General features: G+C 42.8%; 1 protein-coding gene across 1 annotated transcript; it reads left to right on the plus strand.

Annotated features, from left to right (window-relative positions):
* The first annotated feature begins 254 nt into the window (after positions 1–254).
* Positions 255–25,110, plus strand: TAF11 (TATA-box binding protein associated factor 11). The gene is made up of 5 exons (XM_072137196.1): positions 255–632; positions 14,939–15,078; positions 15,652–15,739; positions 20,116–20,212; positions 23,224–25,110. Exons 1-5 carry the CDS (start codon positions 537–539, stop codon positions 23,352–23,354), a joined length of 552 nt encoding a protein of 183 aa, XP_071993297.1. The 5' UTR covers positions 255–536; the 3' UTR covers positions 23,355–25,110.
* The last annotated feature ends 173 nt before the right edge of the window (positions 25,111–25,283 follow it).

Below are 25,283 nucleotides of genomic sequence, written 5' to 3' on the forward strand. Positions count from 1 at the left end.
ATCCGTCCTCCCAGCCGCCTCCAGAGCAAATAATAACAGTATTGGAGAGCACATAGCAAGTGTAAAACTACTAATACTACTTAGTCTTATGTTACTATCAACCTCAAGCCACCTCAGCCCCAGCGCCAGAAATGCAGTCCCTTGTAACATACCCCCCACCAGTCACATAGAGCTTTTGCTACCTCAGCCCCCCCACACACACATCCCGCAGTCCAACGGTAACATACACCCCAGCCCACCCGACGTACAGTCCCACATAACAATCATCACCTGTAACAACTGAGCTCTACTAACCTTACTCCAATCCTCATCACACCCTGTACTGCACACCCTCACCTCCATATACACCAATATAATCAATCATACCAACGTGCAGAAAAAGACATTACTGATTCACGTCAGTCATCCAGCCATCTCTGCTTCCGGCTGCACTGAGAAGCTGCGGAAAAAACCCGCCCCTTCCCGTGACATCATATCTTCCGGGAGTAACTCCATTGTAGGCATTTTGATATGGAAAGTTGCTGAAGAAAACAAAAATGGTGGACGTAGAAGCTGTAATAGTGATGGGCGAAGAGAAAGCGCCAACCGGAGATGTAGAACAGCAGCGAATGAAAGAAGCCGAGGAGAAAGAGGTGAGAGAGGAGGCTGGTTATGAGTGCATCGTCTTATGGAGTCCTGACTCCTGAGGAAAGATCATGTGTTTTACTTTACGCTTTGTATCCCAATAAGAAGCAGCTACTGATATGTAAATTGTTCTATCTTATCTGTGTAAACACAATGAAGGATATTTATCAGGGCTTCTATGTCCGAAAAACCGGCGTGGAACCTCTGAATAAACGCAATCACTTGCTAATTGTGTTTATTATCCCCTTCACGCCAAGCAGGGGGCACGGAGGGCGGCATAGAAATGCCACTCTGCTGCTCACCATGCCCCCCTACCTACTTGGTGGGGATGTGGGGCTTCCATAATACGTCCAAACGGCCAAAATAATCTACCATGCACAAAAAGAAATTAAAAAAAATCACCTGTTCTCCTTTTCATTCCAATCCCAGAGCTTGACTTCTCTTCTCATGCCAGGATCACCTAGTAAAAAGATTTATAAAGAGTAGGCGCCCCTGTAATCCGGGCTGCCAATTATAAGTGCCAATGTGGGAGAGGGAGGCATCTATCAATCAAGATTCCTGAATTCTCCCAGCATGGTAGAGGGAGGTGGCAAGGTTCTTGAATAATTAGCAGCCCAGAGTGCCAGACATCGCTGCGGCCCGTTTTTTATGTTCTAGGAGATCCCGGCGAGCGCTGGAGCCACGATGAGCCACTTTTTGTGTGTGGTAGATTTCCTTTAACCCCTTCACGCTCTGCGGTGGATATATCTGACGCAGAGCTATGAAGGGTATATGAAGAGGGCTCACGGGCTGAGCCCTCTTCATACAGAGATAGGCTTTGCTGCATATTGGAGCAAAGACCCATCGCTAACACCTGTGGTCTGTGTTAACCTCTTGTCTGCTGCTGGCAAAGTCGCGGCGACACTTAAAACGTGGTGGCACATGGGCGTCATCAGTGGGCGGCGTTCTGTTGCCATGACACCCTCAGGTCTTCGTCAGACCTGAGGCTGCATGGTTTCTGCAGATTCGTTACAATGATGCAGTGGCTCATTGTAATTAATCCTGTGCAAAAACGCCATATACTGCAATACAGTAGTATTGCAGTATATGGTAGGAATGATCAGACCATCTAGGGTTAATGTACCCTATAGGGTCTAAGAAATAGTGGGGGAAAAAAAGTTTTAAAAAAACATGTAAAAAAATTAATAAAATATAAAAAATTTTAATCACCCCCCTTTCCCTAGAACTGATATAAAACGTAATGAACGGTAAAAATAACAAACACATTAGGTATTGCTGCGTCCCAAAATGCCAGATCTATCAAAATATTAAAACTGTTATTGACAGCCGTGACCTCCATAACAGGAAATGGCGCCCAAATGTCTGAAATACGACTTTTACACCTTTTTACATGACAGAAAAAAATGGAATAAAAAGTGATCAAAATGTCGCACAGTCCTCAAAATGGTAGCAATGAAAATGTCGGCTCATTTCTGAAAAAACGACACATCCCCCCAGCTCCGTACACCAAAGTATGAAAAATTTATTAGCGTCAGAAGATGGCAATTTATTTTTTTTTTTCTTTTTCGTACACATTCAATTCAATTTGAATGTTTGAAAATGTAGTAAAATACAAAACTTCTATAAATTTGGTATCACCGCGAGCGCACCAAACCATACAGTAGAGGTGTTATTTGGAGCCCAGAGAGAAAGTCATAAGAACTGAGCTGTGAGATGGGGTTTTTTTTTTTTTTTTTTAATTTTTCCTGTGCTCCCTCCTGCTGAGAGATTTACACGTGGTCCCTAACTGAGAGACGACCCACCCACAGGGTTAGTGTCCCAAAATCGCCCCCTTTACGGAGTCCCTTTGTGGCTGTAATGAAAAAAAATATATATATATACCTTAAGTAGCGATGTCTGGGTGCAAATCCTTGGACCTTTGGCTAACGTCCTGTATAGATAATTTAAAAAATACACAACACTCCAAATTGTAGCATAAATCAGGGTGTCTTTATTCCAAGGTGCTACATTTTGGTGGATAACCACCTTTTTACAGCAATCAAACATAAAGGCCGACCTTCTCTTCATTAGAGGTCCGGCAGATGTCATTATACAGTATATACAACAGTGGTATACATATAATACAGGCCAAAAGTTTGGACACACCTTCTCATTAAAAGAGTTTTCTGTATTTTCATGACTATAAAGATTATAGATTCACACTGAAGGCATCAAAAGTATGATTCAACACATGTAGAATTATTTAGTTAACAACTGAAAATGTCTTATATTCTAGGTTCTTCAAAGTAGCCACCTTTTTGCTTTGATTACTGATTTGCATTCTTTTGATGAGCTCTATGAGGTAGTCGCCATCACAAGTGCCCTGTCACGGTCATGGTGGATGCACAGCTGATGGTCCCACTGAATAGACTGTTAGAATTTGTATTATGGCTAGAAAAAAAGCAGCTTTTGACCAAGAAGGAGAGCGATGGGGTGCTATGCCAGATGACCTGGCCTCCACAGTCACCAGACTTTAACCCAATCGAGATGGTTTGGGGAAATCTGGGCTGCAGAGTGAAGGCAAAATGGCCAACATCTCTGGGAACTCCTCCAAGACTGTTGAAAGACCATTTCAGGTGACTACCTCTTGAAGCTTATTAGAACGCCAAGAGTGTGCAAAGCAGTAATCAAAGCGGCTAATCAGAGGCGGCTACTTGGAAGAACCTAGAATGTAAGACTTATTTTCAGTTGTGTTACACTTTTTTTGTTAACCCCTTCGGGCACCAGGACTTGCTGTAATGTCCAAGTGCTGCGGAGGGCTGTATGGAGAGGGCTCACGGGCTGAGCTCTAACTTACCATTTCGTTGACGCTGCAATCTTGGACGGTCATCACCCCCTCCCCTTCCCATCATCGGAGGGCGGTGATTGGTTGCCATGGCAGCCTAGAGTCTCATTGATCTCTAATTTCAGAATATTGCCCAAGGTAAAACAGATTTGTCCCATATCCAAGTGCCACATAAAATATAACTTTTATTAATCACTCACTAGGCCAGCACTCACTATAATGACAACTTATTCTTTGTTCCAGGCTATCGTGCCTTTCTCACACCTATCTGTTTGCACCTCAGTTTCTAATTCATAGCTGATAGTAACCTAATTACTACACACACACACACACACACACACACATTGTTTCTAAAATGCATAACTATTAGCCCCCCAACATGTTTTGGCAGTTCTCTGGCTTCCTCAGGGGAATTATGCATAGATTTCCCCTGCGGAAGCCAGAGAATTGGCAAAACAAGCTTCACAGCCAAGCTCATTTATTGCTACTGAAAATATTGAATATTAAGAACAGACAATTACACAAATAAAAAGCACAAGTAATCACTTTATTGACAACTTTAGAAATAACCTCCACACAGATATTGGGTTTTATATTAAGTTTATTTGCCTAGAAAAACCTTTTATCTGAAAATTAATAAAAATTCTATTTCATGTGGCACTTGGGTATGGGACAAATCTTTTTTACCTTGGGCATTATTCTGTAAAATATCAGAAACCACATCTTCATTTTGCTACATAATGGGACCGGGCATCAAGCCCTCCACCCTTAAATTACGGAATTACTCCCAAACACATTAGATGCCACAAGAAAAATAAGGAGCCACACAATTCTCCAATAAAATTACATAAAGTTTTTTATTTCATTGATATATTAAAATTACAATTACAATGGATGTTAAATGGAGGATATCCAATAATAATGGTCTGAGTATGCTGCCCACCTCACTATCAAGAGGGTATGTTCACCATAGATCTATCACAGTTATTGCTTATTTACCCAGTAAGAAAAAATAAAGTGCATATATTCCTGGAAAACACCTACTTAAGTATAGTAATTTCGCCTTGGTGAAACTTTAAGTAAAAGAACAGTGTCTTACCCATGATGTAGTGTAGGTAGGGACAGCTCCCAGACACCCCAACGCGCGTTTCGCCCACGCTTCCTCAGGGGGTACGAAACAAACGCTGGGGAGCCGGAATTTAAATGTTTTACCTGACCGGATGGACTAAGTTGCGCATGCGCCTCGAACAAATCTCCGGCGTGTTAACATGCCCCACTTCCGGTGCCCGGAAGCTAGTGCGCACGCTCGGAATCCCACAGCGCTATCGGATTTCCGGTCATGCGCGATGCGCCCTAGGCAATGGGGGATGCCAGCCAGCCAGAGATGTCTACTGCGCATGCGCCATCATCCGGATGGAAATCAGTCCAGGGTAAGGAAATAATATATATAGAGTAAGGTACATAGGTCGTAATTAGTCGAAAAAAAAGTGGCAATATGCATACATGTATGCCAGAGTGAGACATCTTGGAAGGTATAAGTTACCCTATTGTGAAATTTTAAATATTATGTTAATTATGTTAAATATACATTTTGTGACTATACATATATATCACAAAAATAAAGTGCCCACCGTCAATCAATATTATACAAATATATACACTCACCGGCCACTTTATTAGGTACACCTGTCCAACTGCTCGTTAACACTTAATTTCTAATCAGCCAATCACATAGCGGCAATGCAGTGCATTTAGGCATGTAGACATGGTCAAGACAATCTCCTGCAGTTCAAACCTCGCATCAGTATGTGGAAGAAAGGTGATTTGAGTGCCTGGTTGTGGTTGTTGGTGCCAGAAGGGCTGGTGTGAGTATTTCAGAAACTGCTGATCTACTGGGATTTTCACGCACAACCATCTCTAGGGTTTACAGAGAATGGTCCAAAAAATAAAAACATCCAGTGAGTGGCAGTTCTGTGGGCAGAAATGCCTTGTTGATGCCAGAGGTCAGAGGAGAATGGGCAGACTGGTTCGAGCTGATAGAAAGGCAACAGTGACTCAAATCGCCACCTGTTACAACCAAGGTAGGCAGAAGAGCATCTCTGAACACACAGTACGTCGAACTTTGAGGCAGATGGGCTACAGAAGCAGAAGACCACACCATGTGCCACTCCTTTCAGCTAAGAACAGGAAACTGAGGCTACAATTTGCACAATCTCATTGAAATTGGACAGTTAAAGATTGGAAAAACGTTGCCTGGTCTGATGAGTCTCGATTTCTGCTGCGACATTCGGATGGTAGGGTCAGAATTTGGCGTCAACAACATGAAAGCATGGATCCATCCTGCCTTATATCAACGGTTCAGGCTGGTGGTGGTGGTGTCATGGTGTGGGGAATATTTTCTTGGCACTCTTCAGGCCCCTTGGTACCAATTGAGCATCGTTGCAATGCCACAGCCTACCTGAGTATTGTTGCTGACCATGTCCATCGCTTTATGACCACAATGTACCCAACATCTGATGGCTACTTTCAGCAGGATAATGCGCCATGTCATAAAGCTGGAATCATCTCAGACTGGTTTCTTGAACATGAAAATGAGTTCACTGTACTTAAATGGCCTCCACAGTCACCAGATCTCAATCCAATAAAGCATCTTTGGGATATGGTGGAACGGGAGATTCACATCATGGATGTGCAGCTGACAAATCTGCGGCAACTGTGTGATGCCATCATGTCAATATGGACCAAAATCTCTGAGGAATGCTTCCAGCACCTTGTTGAATCTATGCCATGAAGAATTGAGGCAGTTCTGAAGGCAAAAGGGGGTCCAACCCGTTACTAGCATGGTGTACCTAATAAAGTGGCCGGTGAGTGTATATATATCTCAGTGATCTCCAATATTGCATAAAGTGCAAAATCTATATAAAGTGCTGATTACAAAGTGCTATGTGCAATTTTATAAATCGTACACACACATATCAAAAATATACAAACAAACAGTTTTTAGAAAAGTATACTTCTCCCCATATTCAAATATTTATCCAACTTAAAGGAAAGGGGTATTAATCCCCCTATCTTTTCCAGAAAAAGTGCTAATAATAGTGCAACCAATTAACTATTACCTTCCATCTCTTAACCCTATGGGGTAAATATTTTCTCTTTAGATAACTACTATATACAATAAAATGCTACATTTTTAAAGATATATATACAAATATACTCTCCTCCAAACATAATTTCTTTCCTAAACATACAACACATGTTAAACATACAAAGCATATTACGACTTCATTCCGACAGCTTCTTATGTTTTATTCCATTATTTTCGTTCCACAATACGTGAATTTCTTCTATTAATTCATTATTCCTTCTCCCATCTTATTTCATCATAAAGTCCAGCTCCTCCCAGCATGTAATCTTTCTACTCAATACAAGAAAAAATATATATAGTTAAAATCTAGTGAACGGATATAGACAATTTTCCAACTTGTTCAGCTCACAAGAATGGAGCGAAGCTCAAGGCTTCATTAAGACCTACTGGGGACATGGTGCCAAGTTGCACGATCCACCTACATTCTTTCTGGGCTAAAATCCTTTTCAGGTTACCCCCCCCCCTGACTCCACAATGCACCACTTCTATGCCCCTTACCTGAAATCCCTTTGGGTCACATCCATGGTGGTGGTAGAAGTGGCGCAGCACCGGTTTTAGTTCTCTTATATTGGTCGCGCTCTTCGCCTTCATAATATCCCTTACGTGTTCCCTCACTCTTGTACCTAGATCTCTCGAGGTAAGTCCCACATAAATTTTTGGGCACTCACACGTCGCGTAATATATCACCCCCGTGGTGTTACAGGAGATGTACTCCCTGATTTCATATGTCCTACCTCCATCTGCCGCATCAAGAGTGGGCACGTTGTATGTTTTGACAAGATATGCATTTGCCACATGGGAAACTGCCTACCTTTTTTGTCCTCTGTCCAAAGGGATATTCCATCTTGGGGATGTAATGGCTTTGTACCAGTAGGTCTTTTAAATTTTTACTTCTCCTTGCCGTAAGTAGCGGTCTCTCCGTCAGCAGTGTTTTCAGTGTAGCATCTGTTTTCAAAACGGACCAGTGTTTACTAAGAATACCTCTCAGATTATCCCATTGTTTGTTATAGGTTGATATGAATCGGATATTGCGGTCACTTTTTGTTTCCTTTTTTGGCTGTAGTAGTTCCATTCGTCCCTTCTTTTTGGCATTACGATAGCCAATTTTGATACAGCGTCCGCTGTATCCCCCGTTTTTAAATCTTTCTTCAAGATCCTTAGCCTGACATTCAAATTTTCCATCTGTGGAACAAATACGACGGGCTCTTAGAAATTGACCTCCAGGTATGGAACGTATAGTGGACGGGGGGTGAGCCGAGGAGGCATGCAGGAGAGCATTCACAGAGGTGGGCTTTCTGTACATATCGGTCTGTAGATATCCTTCAGCATCAACCTCAATCGTGATGTCCAGAAAGTCCACCCTGGTCCTGCTATATGAATATGTAAGATGGATGTTAAATCTATTGTCATTAAGCTCCCGCATGAACTCGATCAGCTCCCCCTCCGTCCCTTGCCACACAACCAGCACGTCGTCCATATATCTCAGCCAGCACTGCACTGGACTCGGCAGTGGAATCGGGAGTGATCCCAAAAAAAGTATTTGATGGATTAGTGGTGAAGGAACCTAAGGTTCCAACGTTTTATTGGGGAGAAGTATACTTTTCTAAAAATTGTTTGTATATTTTTGATATGTGTGTGTACGATTTATAAAATTGCACATAGCACTTTGTAATCTGCACTTTATATAGATTTTGCACTTTATGCAATATTGAGATATGAATCACTGAGATATATATATATTTGTATAATATTGATTGACGGTGGGCACTTTATTTTTGTGATATATATGTATAGTCACAAAATGTATATTTAACATAATTAACATAATATTTAAAATTTCACAATAGGGTAACTTTTATACCTTCCAAGATGTCTCACTCTGGCATACATGTATGCATATTGCCACTTTTGTTTCGACTAATTACGACCTATGTACCTTACTCTATATATATATTATTTCCTTACCCTGGACTGATTTCAATCCGGATGATGGCGCATGCGCAGTAGACATCTCTGGCTGGTTGGCATCCCCCGTTGCCTAGGGCGCATCGCGCATGACCGGAAATCCGATAGCGCTGTGGGATTCCGAGCGTGCGCACTAGCTCCCGGGCAGCGGAAGTGGGGCATGTTAACACGCCGGAGAGTTGTTCGAGGCGCATGCGCAACTTAGTCCATCCGGTCAGGTAAAACATTTAAATTCCGGCTCCCCAGCGTTTGTTTCGTACCCCCTGAGGAAGCGTGGGCGAAATGTGCGTTGGGGTGTCTGGGAGCTGTCCCTACCTACACTACATCATGGGTAAGACACTGTTCTTTTACTTAAAGTTTCACCAAGGCGAAATTACTATACTTAAGTAGGTGTTTTCCAGGAATATATGCACTTTATTTTTTCTTACTGGGTAAATAAGCAATAACTGTGATAGATCTATGGTGAACATACCCTCTTGATAGTGAGGTGGGCAGCATACTCAGATCATTATTATTGGATATCCTCCATTTAACATCCATTGTAATTGTAATTTTAATATATCAATGAAATAAAAAACTTTATGTAATTTTATTGGAGAATTGTGTGACTCCTTATTTTTCTTGTGGTATCTATTCTGTAAAATATGTTGGGGATCATTTGAAAGATGATTCTAATAGCCAGCAGATGGCAGGCCACTAGATATCTGCAGTTATATTGCTATATACTGCAATACAGAATTATCACAGTATATAATATTAGCAATCAGACCCTGGAGGGTCTGAAATAATGGTAAAAATAAAATTTAAAAAATTGTGGAAAAAAAAAGTAAAAGTTTAAATCATCCCCCTTTCCCTAGATCACATATAAAAGTAAATAAACAGTGAAAATGATCATGATGGGTATCTCCACATCCCAAAATTCCCATTCTATCAAAATATTAAAAAGATTATTCCCGGCCGTGAACACCATAATGGAAAAGAGGGCCCGAATCGCCACTTTTTCCCCATTTTTCCATCCATGCATATTTGAATAAAAATTATCAAACTGTCATATAGGTACCAAATTGATATAAATTAATACGCCAGCACATACCGCAAAAAAATAACACCTTACATCAGAGGTCGCATTAACTTTTTCAAGGCAGAGTAAAAATACTCCTCTTGGCATTTTGGAGGAGTATTTTTAGCCGACAAGGAGTACACACCCTAGAAACACATAGGTTATTGTCCCAAGGCCCGTCCTCGTACGCTAGTGCTGCATTTGTAAATGCAGTGCTAGCAGTATGTGTGACCGCACCCTTACACATCACATGAGTTTCAGCTGAAACACGTATGTGATCGCACAAAGCTTGACTTGAGTTTCTAAACACAAGTCAACTGGAATGCGTAAAAGCAGCCTAAATTGTATTACCTTTACCCTATAACCATATAACTGATAGTGATGCAATAGTAAACATGGGCAGGCGGGCTATCCTTGTCGTTAATGGCTCTCACTTTTTCTACTTTTTTTTTTTTTTGCCGAATTCCTTGTGGAGTAGGGGAGCATGTGCGGCACATTTACTAAGAACAGTGCAGTCTGTACTATGTGCAGATGCCTGTGTAATGTGCAGAAGGCACAGGGTACAGGATTTCTGGCGCACGTTCTTCATGAATCTGGTGCCACCAGCACTTCCTCAACACAGTGCACCACTTTTTTTTCTGGTGCACCTGATGAGAAATCTGGCGCCCCGTTCAGTAAAGAAATTTGTGTCGTGTGAAGACTAGTGCAGCGCGGCACAAAACAGCAGCGTGCAACACTAATGTGGCATAGACACTTGTTAAATACCTGCACAAGCAATTTGCACCTAATAGAATGTGCGAAGTTAGACAGAAAACTGGTGCACTGCCCTTTGTAAATGTGTCCCAGTATATTTACACAAACGCACAGACCTGCTTACACATATATGAAGTGTTGTGTACAAAATACATACATAAGATATTTTGACATGTGTTCTCCCTGTTGTACATGTCATACATGTCAGTCACATGTAAGGAGGATGGCAGAGATAAATAACATGATAGATGAATGACAGGACACAGGGCTCCGCAGCTTACCAGATGCAGTTATTGACCATCTATTACAATGCATTGGCCTCTGTGCCCTGCAGTTCTATCAGCAGAGCTGGCAGTGCCCCTGGGGACGAAAAGGGCAGCTGAGGGAGCTTGGGGCAGCTGAGGGAGCCTCTGCACAACTTGTTGCTCCTCTGCCATGATGATCGCTGATGCTGAGCAAAGTGTGTGAGGGAGGGGTAGAAGCAGGACTACGGACGCAGCTCTGCACACTTGGCCTTTACCCCGACCTCCAGTATATCACCTCCCGTGGCTATAGGGACATGACGGCGGCAGCTTGTCCGGGGGAGGCGAGGAACGAGGGCAGCTAGTGCCATACAGCAGCGTGGAGCAGGGTTTGCTTGGGTTGGAGGACAGTACAGGGCCAAGTGATAGGAGCAGGATGGGAGCTGGCAAATGGCTTTTTTTACCTGGTTCTGCAGTACTGTGGAGCAGAGGAGCGTGTGTGAATGAAGTCTGGCAGCCGCACAAACTAGTGAAACATGTGCAGACTCTAGTGTACTAGTAATATACACACAAGCACTAGGGCCTGTACACAGTGTCGCCCCCTGTGGCAGTGCCCAGTGACAGGGATGTCAGACTCAGGTTGTCAGCAATGTCCGGACCAGACATCGCACAGTAATCTTTGGACCGTGTGAGGATTCCCCCCGTCACCCTCTCCCTCATATCCCCGAGGTTTACACTTACTGGAAGGAAGTAGTGGGGATCCCGCCCAGCACCCGCCGGGTCTCCCATGCAGAGCCTGACTAATCCATCCGCGACACTATGCTGCAGGGAGATACACAGACTCGACCGGTCTACCGGCGATACTTTACAGCCAATAACAAAGCCCCTTACATGCTGCTTAATTCTGGCAGCGTAAAGGAGCTTTGCTATTGGTCTTGTGCTGAGCAGTGCCCGCGCGCTGCGATCACAGTGATACTCTCCTCTACGACTGCAGCGCGCTAGACTGCTTATCCAGCACCTTACAGGGGGATAATTGCCAAGCGTACTTTTACGCTTGGCAATTATTCTGGGGAGTAATGGCGCCTCATCATGCGTCTATGACGCTTGGTGAGGCGTTAATGCGACCTCTGCCTTACATAGGTCCATACACTAAAGTTATTGGCTTCAGAATTTGGCAAAATGGCAAATACTTTTTATGTACAAAAGATTTGCATTTTTTAAAATCTATTAAAGCTTATATCAACTTGGTACCCCTGTGATCATAGCAACCCAAAGAATAAAGAGAGTGTCATTTGGAGCGCAGAATAAAACCCATAAAAACAGATCCCACTTGGAATTTTTTTTTCTAGCTTTCCAGTACATTTCATGGAATATTAAATGACACCACTATTTATGAGAAATCATCTTCACACAAGTAAACTTTTTTTTTTAAATAACATCTTATTGAAGAAATGTATGTATATATGAATTAAATAGAATATGAATGTAGAGATGAGAATACCCCTTTAAGCTGAAAACAAGCGTAGATGATAAGGGATTAAAAGAAGTTCATTCCCTCCTACTGGTATTCGGTCTGCTATTGAATGCTTGGCACCTATACACAGGTGGACACCCGCCAATGTAATTTTTGATGCATGATGTGCTTAGACGAAGGGACGGTCAGGATATACATACATGAGATGTATATAACCACTGTTTACATAATGAAATTCGGAGTCTGTTTAATAGTTTCACTTATTGCATTCCCTGACCTCTAACCAATGAAAGGGAAGGTCGGCCATTATATGTTTGATTCTGTTCACCTACACTATGCTGGAAAAAGATGGTTTTCCACCAAAACGTATAGCTAGCTCCCTGTAGTGTATAGCCAGCCATCAACCCCTTGGAGAGTATAACCTGCCAGCCCCCAGTATGCCCAGCACATAAAAAAAACTGGGTACTCACCATTCCGACGGCCCAGGCAGGTCCTCTTCATACTTCATGTGCGCCAGATGCAGGTCAGCATCAGGTCCGTGTGCACAAACTATTATGTCAGCAGCGGCTGGCTGGCCGTTTTCATTGACCTGGTGCTGGCACACATGAAGTAAGAAGAGGACCTGCCCTAGGTCTCGGAAAGGTGAGTACTTCTTTTTTTATGTACCCGAGTATAAACAGAGTTTGGAATTTTCAGCACAAAAATTGTATGTACGGTATTTCATTCAACAAAAATTTCAATAAAAAGTTTTAAAAACATCTACTCCAGAATGATCCTGGTACAAAGTACAACATGTCCCGCAAAAAAACAAGCCATCAACCATCTCTGTATTGACAAAATTGGACCATTCTAAATTTCAACTCCATTTTGTTTTAATTACTATGCAGCGCTCAAAGGGTTAAAAATCTTCCTGAAAGCTGTCTCTTGTATTTCAAATTTCAATTAGCACTGTACTCACCTTTCTGACGCCCCCTCAGGTCCTCTTCTTGTTTCCGATGCTTCGGTGCCTCTTCAAGTCTTTCCGCTCCTCTTTGGAGCGGGTCACAAACAATGACGTCTGCATGCGGCTGATGTCATTCTGTGTGCGGGCCGTGGGCGGGGAGTACAGTATTAATTTTTTTTTTTTTTTAATTACAGGCTTGACATACTGGGGGGGGGGGGGCATGGGCTGGCAGGCTATATAATGTGGGGGGGGGAGCAGGGGCTGGTAGGCTATATACTGGGGGGGGAGCAGGGGCTGGTAGGCTATATACTGGGGGGGGAGCAGGGGCTGGTAGGCTATATACTGGGGGGGGAGCAGGGGCTGGTAGGCTATATACTGGGGGGGGAGCAGGGGCTGGTAGGCTATATACTGGGGGGGAGAGCAGGGGCTGGTAGGCTATATACTGGGGGGGGAGCAGGGGCTGGTAGGCTATATACTTGGGGGGGGGGGGGAGCAGGGGCTGGTAGGCTATATACTGGGGGGGGAGCAGGGGCTGGTAGGCTATATACTGGGGGGGGAGCAGGGGCTGGTAGGCTATATACTGGGGGGGGAGCAGGGGCTGGTAGGCTATATACTGGGGGGGAGAGCAGGGGCTGGTAGGCTATATACTGGGGGGGGAGCAGGGGCTGGTAGGCTATATACTTGGGGGGGGGGGGAGCAGGGGCTGGTAGGCTATATACTGGGGGGGGAGCAGGGGCTGGTAGGCTATATACTGGGGGGGGAGCAGGGGCTGGTCGGCTATATACTGGGGGGGGAGCAGGGGCTGGTCGGCTATATACTTGGGGGGGAGCAGGGGCTGGTCGGCTATATACTTGGGGGGGGGGAGCAGGGGCTGGTCGGCTATATACTTGGGGGGGGGGGGGAGCAGGGGCTGGTCGGCTATATACTGGGGGGGGGAGCAGGGGCTGGTCGGCTATATACTGGGGGGGGGGAGCAGGGGCTGGTCGGCTATATACTGGGGGGGGGGGAGCAGGGGCTGGTCGGCTATAGACTGGGGGGGGAGCAGGGGCTGGTCGGCTATAGACTGGGGGGGGAGCAGGGGCTGGTCGGCTATAGACTGGGGGGGAGCAGGGGCTGGTCGGCTATAGACTGGGGGGGAGCAGGGGCTGGTCGGCTATAGACTGGGGGGGAGCAGGGGCTGGTCGGCTATAGACTGGGGGGGAGCAGGGGCTGGTCGGCTATATACTTGGGGGGGGGGGGGGGAGCAGGGGCTGGTCGGCTATATACTGACTGGAGGCTGTGACTAATGAATTTCCCACCCTAGGCTTATACTCAAGTCAATAGGTTTTGCCCAGTTTTTTGTGTTAAAAATTAGGTACCTCTGCTTATACTAGAATATAACTGTAATTTAAAATTTTAAAAATGCTGAATTTCTCAAAAAAATTAGCAAATATTTTTTTTTTTTTTAAATAAATAAAAGCAAAACTTATCAACCAAAATTTACCACTAATAAGTACAATGTGTCACGAAAAAATAGTCTCGCAATACTTTTAGTAAAGTGAAGTGTTCAAAAGTTATAATCCTATGAAGCGACACATGCCATATTAAGGCTAAGCCTTAACGTACAAACTGGCCACGTCCTTAAGGGGTTAAAGTACCAATCCTACCTTTTTTTTACTTTGATTGTAGATCAGGAGGAAAGTATCTGATCCTACTGGGTCCTACACTTTAACTTTCTGCCTACCACATTTCTGAGACTGAGACTTGGGACCTCACAGTCATAAGCAGATCAGATGCCATTCACTTGAATAGGAGTTAGGCAGCAGTTACTCAACGTGCCCATAACACTGAAAACCAAGCTGTTCTTCTGCATTGTGGCCTCCTCATTTTGTTTCTTGTTCCTTTTTCCACACTTTGTTTTGGTAGATGAAACCAGTTGAAAGTCTTGCTTTAGTACTGACTGGAGAAACACTAGAGCCTCTAAACGCTAAGAAAGTAAAGCTGGAAATAAAGGAGAAAAGAGAAAAGAAGCAGAAAGTGGATGAAGATGAAATCCAGAAAATGCAGTAAGTGGTGTATTAGAGGTATTCCCATCTGGGCATTTACATTTAATTGAATTCATTTGCCTTATATAAACATTTCTTTAATTGGATGTTATTAAAAAAAATGTTCCTGTGTGAAGATAATTTCTCATAAATGTAGTCATGTTGTCCCTTAGAAACGAGATAGCTTCTTCGGATACGACCACCTCACATTTTGGCAGCGGTGGCCACACATGCGCTACTGGGCCCTGCCTGACCCCCTGGATTCAGCAATCATTACCACAGGGCGGCTGTAGGATATACAATAACCCCTGGACATTTCATATACAAACACCTCTTGTTTCTAGGTGCAATCACTCCAGCAGAGGTGGTCATATCCGAGGAAGCTATGTAGACAACATGACTACATTTATGAGAAATTATCTTCACACAGGAACTTTTTTTTTTTTTTTTTTTAATCCAATTGAGGAAATGTTTATATATGCCAAATGAATTCAATTAAATGTAAATGCCCAGATGGGAATACCCCTTTAAAGTAGAGCAAGTCTAGACCTTCTCCAAAGATACTTATATTTATCACACTTTTCTCCTTTAAAGAATTTTGGTATCCTCCTTCTCAGAAGAACAGTTGAATCGCTATGAGATGTACCGACGCTCTGCATTCCCTAAAGCTGCCATTAAACGGGTAAAATCTATGGTTTCTTTCAATATCTTGCGGTTTTAATCACCGGCGGTCAGGGTGGGCTTGGATCGCAGGTGTTTAACCCGGTAAATGCCACGGACAGCGCGACAGCAGCATTTAACTTGCCTTTGGGGGGTCTTTACCCCATGATCGCGCCCCCCCCCCCCTCTGCCTTTTTGGGGGGCTCTGATCGTTGCTATGGCAGCCCTGGAACAGGACCCCAGGGCTGCCTCATGGCAGTCCCTGAAAGATGGTGTCATCTGTGACGTCATCTTAAAGGCACAAGGTCAGCCTATGCACGTGCATAGACTGACATGGCTAATACCCTGCAATACATCAGTATTGTACTCCAGAATGATATTGTTGCAAAGTACAACATGTCCTGCAAAAAACAAGCCATCAACCAGCTATGTATCCAAAAAAGTTAAAATGTTCAAGTATGTTATCCCCATAATCGTATCGACCCATAGATTAAAGATACCATGATTATTTCTTGTGAACACGGAAAAAAAAAAATCAAAAATCCAGTGCAGAATCAATTTTTTTTCTACTCCTACAACAACCGGGGATACCAACCCCAAAATGGTAAAACTGGAAAAAGCATTTCGTCCCGCAAAAACAATGCTGTCACATGGCCCCAATAACGAAAAAGCGAAAATTTTATAGCCTACAAAAGGGGCCAATTAGGAAACTAAAATCCTGGCAGCTGTAGGGTGCTCCTCCCTTTCTGCGCCTTGCTGTGCGCCCATAAAACAAGTAATGGCCACATGTGGGGGGTCTCTGTACTCAGGAGAAATTGCAGAAATTGCATAACAAATTGTATGGTGGATTTTCTCTTTTGGAAATGTGTAAATTTTAGGGCTAAATGAACTTATAACCTGCATTTGACCATTCTAAATTTCACCGCCATTTTGATTCAATTACTATGAAGGTCTCAAGGGGTTAACAATCTTCCTAAAAGCTGTTTCTGATAGTTTGAGGGGTAAATATTTGAAAATGGGTTGGTTATATAGGGGTTTTAATGCTAAATATTTAAAATTTCATTCAAAACAGTATTTATCCCCAAAATAGTCCATTCTGAAAATACGGAAAATCGATAATCTATTTGTAAGCCGAGTGACATCAAAATAAATTATCCAGACATTTCAAAAATGCTGAAAATGTTAAGTGGACGATCTGCCTGAAAACGCGATGATTTCGAACTTTGAAAATGGCAAATTTTTTATTTTGTATCCTCATCCTTTCCTGGGGTTTATACTTCTTACTCGCTACTCCACTTAGGAGAAGGAGAGTAAAACTCAACCCAAGGAAAAAGAAAAGGAGCCGACTGAGAAGCCCTCAACAAAAAAAAAATTGTGTGGCAAAAAAACTTTGAGGCATATAGGAAACATGCTTTCAAAGCTTGTATTGCAAAACTGTTAAGAGACATCCCTTCCTTTTTTGATAAATTACTTTCATAAGTGCAGAAATGAGAACGTCTACTGAGGGTTCATGCAAGTGGAAGCAGATCCCACATTCTCAAAAAGATCTTGTCGCTGAACCCTCAAGTCATTGGGGCTCATTTACTTAAGGGTCCTGCGGCCGCGTTTCCGTCAGGTTTACCCGAATATTTCCGATTTGCACCGAATTGCCCCGGGCTTCGGCGCACACGATTGGATTGTGGCGCATCGGCTTTCACGCAAAGGAAATCGGGGGCATGGCCGTCGGTCAACCCGACAGATTCGGAAAAACCTTGGAATTTAAAAAAACAATTTAAGATCAGCACTTACATGCACCGGGAAGAAGGTGAACTCCGGCAGACCTCGGCACAGCCGACAACACGCCGCGGGATATGGACTGGACTGGGTAAGTAAATGTGCCCCATTATGTTAAGACATCTACCACCAGGATGAAGGATTGTAAACCAAGCACACTGACTTACTGATGTGTCTGGTCCCCCCCTCCCCCCCCATCCGTCAACATTGGCTTTCAGCTGCTTATGCCCTTGTTTGTATATATAAAAAAAAAAAAATCAAACACTCATTTGTAAAAATTTTTATGCCATATTTTCATAAAAACAAGGGTTATAAGAAGCTGAAAGAAGAACAGATCGTGCCAGAGGGGGCACGCAACAGTATGCCAGTGTGCTTGGTTTACAATCCTTCATCCTGCCAGATGTCCTTTATCTCCAGACCTCAGCATCCTGGAAAAAGGAGAATGATAATTTTGTTCCTACTCTTTGCTGGAGAAAATAATGGAAACAAAGCCTCAAAATCATCAATAGCAAGATGGATGAAGTCAGTAAGCAGAGTGTTAGAAAATTCCGATCATTTCACAAGAGTGACAGCTACTTCTCGCACAGAAAGAGGTGACTAACACAAATTGGGTCAATCATTTAATTCCTTTTTAAAACACTATATCATAGACCTTCAGAACTCTGAAAATAGGATTTAACCCCTTTGTCAGGATGGTGAAAAGTGGTTTTGGCGGCAAAGTCAATTTTTTTTTTCTTTTTTTCAAATCTGCCTTGCAGCATTATACGTAATTCTCTTTAAAATATTGAAAAATTATGTTTTGCATTTATGAAAAAAACTGATATTTGGCAAAAAATTGGAAACATTCTGTTTTTGAAATCCAAATTTTCTACGTTTTCAACACATAGTAAATGTTAGGGATCAAGTAATTTTGCTGTTGTGGCTGTCTGCTTTATGTTGACATGTTTTTTTTTATATGTCTCTCGTTTTTGTACGATGTTATGGGGCTTAGAACTCCAGGTGCGACTTTTCAAATTTTCATTAAAAAAAATGCAAAATCATACTTTTGAGAGACCTGCTCAGCTTTTAAGTCACTTTGCGCACCTAAATAAAAGTAACCCCCATAAATTTGTATAAGTTTATAAATGTATAGAAATTGCATCCCTCAACATATGTGAAACAACTTTAATTAAGTTTGTTAACCCTTTTATTGTTAGTGGTTAAAACAAAATCGGGTGCAATTTTGAATGCACCAATTAGTCACAAAGGGTTAAAATTGTCTAGTCTAACTACCTATCAGTTAGCCTGGTTTATGTCACAATATTTTTTTGTTCTTCTTTAGCCACAACCCTTTTAGTCGTACCAAATGCAAAATTGTTTAATTCCTAATAAATGTGGTGGACAGGACAGCTTTTTGGCACAAAAACTGGTTACAAAATTTGAATCATTGTTTGACTTGGATAACCATTTAAAAAAAAGCTTTGAAAACTTATATATACCGTATTTTTCCGCCTATAAGGCACACCAAAAATCCTTTAATTTTCTCAGAAATCAAAGGTGCGCCTTTATAGGCCAGTGCGCCTTATATATGAACATGAGCTAAAGACAAGATGTACTGTACATTTACCAGTGTTTAATAGCTCCATCCCCAGAAATTTCCTGCACCTTCCCACACTGTATACAGGGTCCCTAGCTCCTTAAAGGGGTATTCTCATCTGGGCACTCACATTCAGTTTCATTAATCTGCCATATATAAACATTTATTCAATTGGATGTTATTAAAAAAAATGTTCCTGTGTGAAGATAATTTCTCATAAATGTAGTGATTTGGTCCCTTAGAAACGAGATAGCTTCCTCGGATACGACCACGTCACACTCTGGCAGCGGTGGCCAGACTTACGCTATAGAGTCCTGCCTGACCTCCTGGATTCAGCAATCATTACCACAGGACGGCTATGGGACCTGCAGTTACTCCCGGACATTTCATATACAAAAGATTTTTGTTTATTTGTGCAATCTCTCAGGCAGAGGTGGCCGTATCCGAGGAAGCCATCTCGTTTCTAAGGGACCATATCACTACATTTATGAGAAATTATCTTCACACAGGAACATTTTTTAAATAACATTTAATTGAAGAAATGTTTATATATGGCAGATTTATCAAACTGAATGTGAATGCCCAGATGAGAATACCCCTTTAAGTGCCCTGGCACCACAACTAACATTGTGCCCATCCTGCCTTCCCCTAGCACGGAGAGACCGGAGCACCCATAGTGCCGACCACGAGGCAATCATCATCATTAGTAAACAATCCCCCATAACTGACAGCCCTGTAACAGGGGAAAGAGAAGGAGCCACAGGGAACCCCACAGGAATAACACCCTGGCTGAGGAGGGAAGGAGAAGGGGCAGAGGGAGACCGCTTAACCCCTGCTGCATCACCCTGCATTAACCCCCAGCAGCCATACCTGGCTTGAACTGTGCACATTTTTAGGTACTGCATTTGATCCTGCGCCTTATACTCCAGTGCGCCTTATATATGAACCTAGATGTCTTAGCTGGCATTTATTAGAGGTGCGCCTTATAGGCCGAAAAATACGGTAGCTTCTTAGCCGAATAAATTTTTTTCTCATGTCTTTGTCTGCAGCTCATCCAATCTATTACTGGCTGCTCTGTCTCCCAGAATGTTGTCATTGCTATGTCCGGTATTGCCAAGGTTTTTGTAGGAGAGGTTGTAGAAGAAGGTAAGATATAAAAAGAAAATATGTATCTGTATAATTGTTTGATTAAAGGGAACCTACCACCATGATTCTACGAGGTTACCCTCTTGTATATCATCTATTTCTGGTATCTCTTCTTGTGTTTTATTTTTATCTCATGCTGTTACCTGGTCTATGTATAAATGTTTAGCCCAAAAAGGTTGGGTAGCCTCATCATTACCGCCACATAAAGAGAATAAATGGTGCTCTCATCACCAAGTTGCATACAGTCTAAGGAACCATAACAGCTGTATGATGCACCAGTTGCATAAAATGGACCTAGGGTTGCTACATTTGGAAAAAGCATCCATACTGTCATCCCAAACTTGCAAGATTTGTTTGAAGGTCCTAATCAGAGTGCCCCTGGCCTTCACTTGTGCCACTGAGAGGAGCGGTGATTTCCAATTAGCTGCCTAGTGAATTCTAGCAGCCATACAAATGAATTGGCTGAGCTTGTGAGGCTGATTCCAGAGTCCAGGTAATTTGTCCACTATTGACAACATAGTGGGGGCAAGATCTACAGAGGTACCCAGGAGACCATAGGGCTATCCCAGACATCAAAATCGGATGTAGCTCTGTCAGGAAGCAGAATGAAAGAATTCTGGTTTCACCAGCCTAAATATCTGTGTGGGCAGTCCTTGTCCACCCCCTGCTCACCCTCATTACTCCACCCTCTAACCACTCATGATAGACCCCAGTGTGTGAAGAGAGAATCTTACACCTGGTTCATGATGGCTTCTACCTGCTAAGGGCTGTTACCCTAATGACAACATGGCTTCTATACACACTGACATCACACTAAAGAATATCAGTGATTTACTGTCAGAATACACCATATCCATTTACCCTGTAAGTACCGTATTTTTTGGACTATAAGACGCACATTTTTTCCCCAGAAGATGGGGAAAAAACTGTGGTGCGTCTTATAGTCCGAATGTACAGTGGAGAGTGCCGGTGTCTCAGCCCTCCACTGCAGGAGAGAATGGAGGACGGCACATGGCAGTAAGCGCAGGGGCAGTGCTGAGCTGGGCTCTAGCAGCACACTGCTCTGAGCTCGGCTCCACACACAGCTGCTGCCTCTTAGTTTCTTTGAGCAGCGGAGCTCGTGCAGGGCACCCTGACTGTGACACGACTTCCAGGTTATCAGATGAAGGGAAGCAGAAGCCACGCCCCCTCAGCACGGAGCTCTCACTGTGACTGATGCCGGACAGGTCACTGTCTTCTGCCAGAGTCCCAGCTGCTCGTGCTGCAGGGGCATCAAATACCACTAAAGAGGGGACAGGACCTGTGACCAGTACTGGAGTCTCTGCTCCTGTGCCTGCTGTGCTGTGCTCACAGGTGTGTGAAACTGAACAATTCCCAAACAGTGCTTGTACAAGGTCACAGAAGCTTACAGTCTATGTCACCTCCTGTGTCCTCCTCTTCATAGATTGTAAGCTCTGGGGACCATTGTACAAGCATTGTCACCTCTTGTGTCCTCCTCCTCATAGATTGTAAGCTCTTGTGACCGTTGTACAAGCACTGTCACCTCCTGTCCCCTCCTCCTCATAGATTGTAAGCTCTTGTGTTCATTGTACAAGCACTGTCACCTCCTCTGTCCTCCTCCTCATAGAATGTAAGCTCTTGTGTTCATTGTACAAGCATTGTCATCTCCTGTGTCCCCTCCTCATAGATTGTAAGCTCCTGTGTCCCCTCCTCATAGATTGTAAGCTCTTGTGACCATTGTACAAGCATTGTCACCGCCAGTGCCCCTCCTCCTCATAGATTGTAAGCTCTTGTGACCATTGTACAAGCATTGTCACCGCCAGTGCCCCTCCTCCTCATAGATTGTAAGCTCTTGTGACCATTGTACAAGCATTGTCACCGCCAGTGCCCCTCTTCCTCATAGATTGTAAGCTCTTTTGACCATTGTACAAGCATTGTCACCGTCAGTGCCCCTCCTCCTCATAGATTGTAAGCTCTTGTGTTCATTGTACAAGCATTGTCACCGTCAGTGCCCCTCCTCCTCATAGATTGTAAGCTCTTGTGACCATTGTCACATATACAGCCCTGGTAACTCTTGAGACCCCCTGACTACGTGCCAGCATAAATCTATCTAAAGAGCCATAATTCCCATCACTAATTCTGCCCCCAACACTGGTTGGCTGAGCTTGGTGCTAGCCCATCAGTGTTGGGTCAAAGGAACCACACACCTAGCGACCACCAAGTGTTCTGTATAGTGCTGAATCTGACAGAACACTTGTACTGTCAGCACGGGAGTCATCCTTCAGCACCAGGTAACAGTGTCCCATAAAATGTCCCCTAATAAAGTCTCCCCATTAATTCTTCCTGAACACAGTACACTATTAAAACTTCACCAAATGTCACACAATGACCCCTAATAAAAGTATCCCATACACAGTCCCCTTAGGCTACATTCACATGAACGTAGCACGTACATAGCACGGCGGGCACACGTTGATGCCCGGGAGAGGAGGAGGGGGTGAGGGCTGCTCATCCCTACCCCTTTCCAAAGAGAAACATGGCTGCACCGCCCGTAAGGCACTGCTACTTTACTGTTACTTTATTAAATATTTTAGCACACTATTTGGGGAAAAACACATGTTTTCTTATTTTTACACCTCTAAAACCTAGGTGCGTCTTATGGTCCAGTGCGTCTTATAGTCCGAAAAATACGGTAATATATAATCATAGAGCAGAATGTCTAGTTAGAAACTATATTCTCCTGTAACAGGTAACTCGGTATATAGATTGTGATAGGTGTTATATTTACATGCTGCCAACATAGTGTACATGATCCCCTTCTTACATTATTTTGTATACTTTTTTTAATGATTGGCAATAAAATTTTAAGTTTTACTCATTGGATATTGTGTAGGGATGGCTTCAATTGTTTTGGATTGGGTACATGTAATTTCAAACTTCTATTTAGGCTTCCTAGGTTGCCAGCAGATGTGTATCTTATACTGACAACTATTTACTTTGCATTTTCTCAGCTCTAGATGTTTGTGAAAAGTGGGGCGAAAGCCCTCCACTCCAGCCTCGGCACATGAGGGAAGCACTCAGACGGCTAAAATCTAGAGGACAAATTCCAGATTCCAAATACAAGAAGATTTCATTCAACTAGTATTGCATGATACTTTTCCTCAGGAATGTAATGTGGTGAAGAATGTGAATTCTGCTGGAAAAAAAGTGAACAAAACAAAGTGCCTCACTCGGTACACAAGGGCAGTGGTGGTGACCTATGGATGAAATCTGCTGACATGTTTACAGCTTTAAAGGAAATAAACCACATAAAAAAACAACAAAACCTAAAAATACTCACCTCTCCTCCTCTTCATCTTGATACCAGAGAACTGTCAGTCACTAGTCTGGGCACCCAGGATCACCCAGAAAAAAAAAAATAGAATTAGCAGCTCGGAATGCAAGAATAAGATGTCTGGCACTCCGCACTGCTAATTATGCCACCTTTGTGCGTGCTGGGAGAGGGAGGTGGCGTCACGCGAGGGGCTCTGTTTTTTTGTTTTTTTTTTAACTGGTTATATTTCAACCTCTTCATGCACTCAATTTTATCCTTTTTTACACTTGTGTATTTCCAGTATATATAGGTTACATGTACATATGCCATCTGCAAAAAAAACATGTTTTTTTTTCCATATACACTATATAAAGCAAGTACTGTATTTAATTTGTTTAGAGTACGTACAGTTCTGTATTCTTAGTTTTAAAATGCCGGGCTTACACCATGTAAATATAAACCTGATGAACCTGATGAGAGAGGAACGTTACAGCATTGCTAAATGTCAATATTATGAGTTTAATTGTCCTTTTCATTCAATAACTTTTTAAAATGTATTGTTTGCCCTCAAAATGTACCTTTTTTGTATTTTAAATTAAAAAGAAAAAAAAAATGACAAAATATGTTTCTAGCACTGTATGGCTAAGTGCACATGGCCATGTGCTGTTTGTGTGCTACAAACAAAGGTCCATGTGCTGCTATTTACAGTCTGCAGGACACTGAAGGGTGCGCACTGCTCACCTCCGCAAAATCTATTAAAATGCCTGCCGACGTGACCTCACTTCACCATGCACAATAGAAGGCTATTGTGGCTGTGAGCTATTCACAATTTTGTGTGGCCAGCTCACAGTCTCTGCATATGGTTGTATTCATGATGCCTAATAAAAGTGCATTATAAAGAGGGTCGTGTTCACACACTACAGGAAAACACTCAATGTACACCACTTCCAAAAGCTTATTAATTGTTTAGGGAGGGAGGAAAGGGAAAAGTTAAAACATGCATTAAATGACAGGTTATTGAAATACAACAGCATAAGACCTTTTAATATCATTTTTCAAGACTAAATGACATGTCATGAACATTTTCCCCAACAGAGAAAATAATTACATAAAAATAGTCATTGTAGGGAAAACGATTCACAGACTCTTTATTCCTTGGAGAGAAAAAGTAGGATTGCACGAAATAGCCAAAGTAATCATTAAGGCCATTGCGTTTTAGACTACCCAGCCCATAAATCCATCAGTTTTCAGTTTGGAGAAGTAGGCTGTCCAAATGATCCCCTCGAATCCCTCAGGTTAAGTGGGTGATGGTCCATCCTTTTGAGACCTCTGGGATTACAGTTGTGGAATTTCTTGAAATGTTCAGCTATGGTTCTTGGTTGGAAAGGTTTATTCTGTTTCCAAGCCTCCACCTGCATTTTATCATAATTTTTAATTGAGTTTAAATGTTCCCTTATCCTAATTCTCATTTCAGGAATTGTTTTCCCCACATATCTTAATTCACGTGGATATTGTAGAACATAAATTACTGCAGGTGTGGAACATGTAATATTTTCCCTGATCTTATATTTATGACCATCCTCATCTTCAAAGGATTTCATTTTGACAAGGACTTGGCATGTTGTACACAGCCCACAGGGATAAAAGCCTGCGTATTTATGGCATGTGTTCTTCTTGTCTTTGGAAAAATGGCTTTCTACCAACACATTACCTATTGAAGAGCCCCTTTTCTACCTACTTGAGACCCTATCACCTACA

This window comes from Engystomops pustulosus, chromosome 2, assembly GCF_040894005.1.
Source record: "Engystomops pustulosus chromosome 2, aEngPut4.maternal, whole genome shotgun sequence".
Lineage (NCBI taxonomy): Eukaryota > Metazoa > Chordata > Amphibia > Anura > Leptodactylidae > Engystomops > Engystomops pustulosus.

Bases quoted from the DNA above. Each gene is read 5' to 3' on its own strand.
- TAF11 (XM_072137196.1), top strand. From the start codon at position 537: ATGGTGGACGTAGAAGCTGTAATAGTGATGGGCGAAGAGAAAGCGCCA. The intron at 15,079-15,651 runs GTAAGTGGTGTA...TCTCCTTTAAAG, and splicing joins GATGAAATCCAGAAAATGCA to AATTTTGGTATCCTCCTTCT. The intron at 15,740-20,115 runs GTAAAATCTATG...CTTTGTCTGCAG, and splicing joins CTAAAGCTGCCATTAAACGG to CTCATCCAATCTATTACTGG.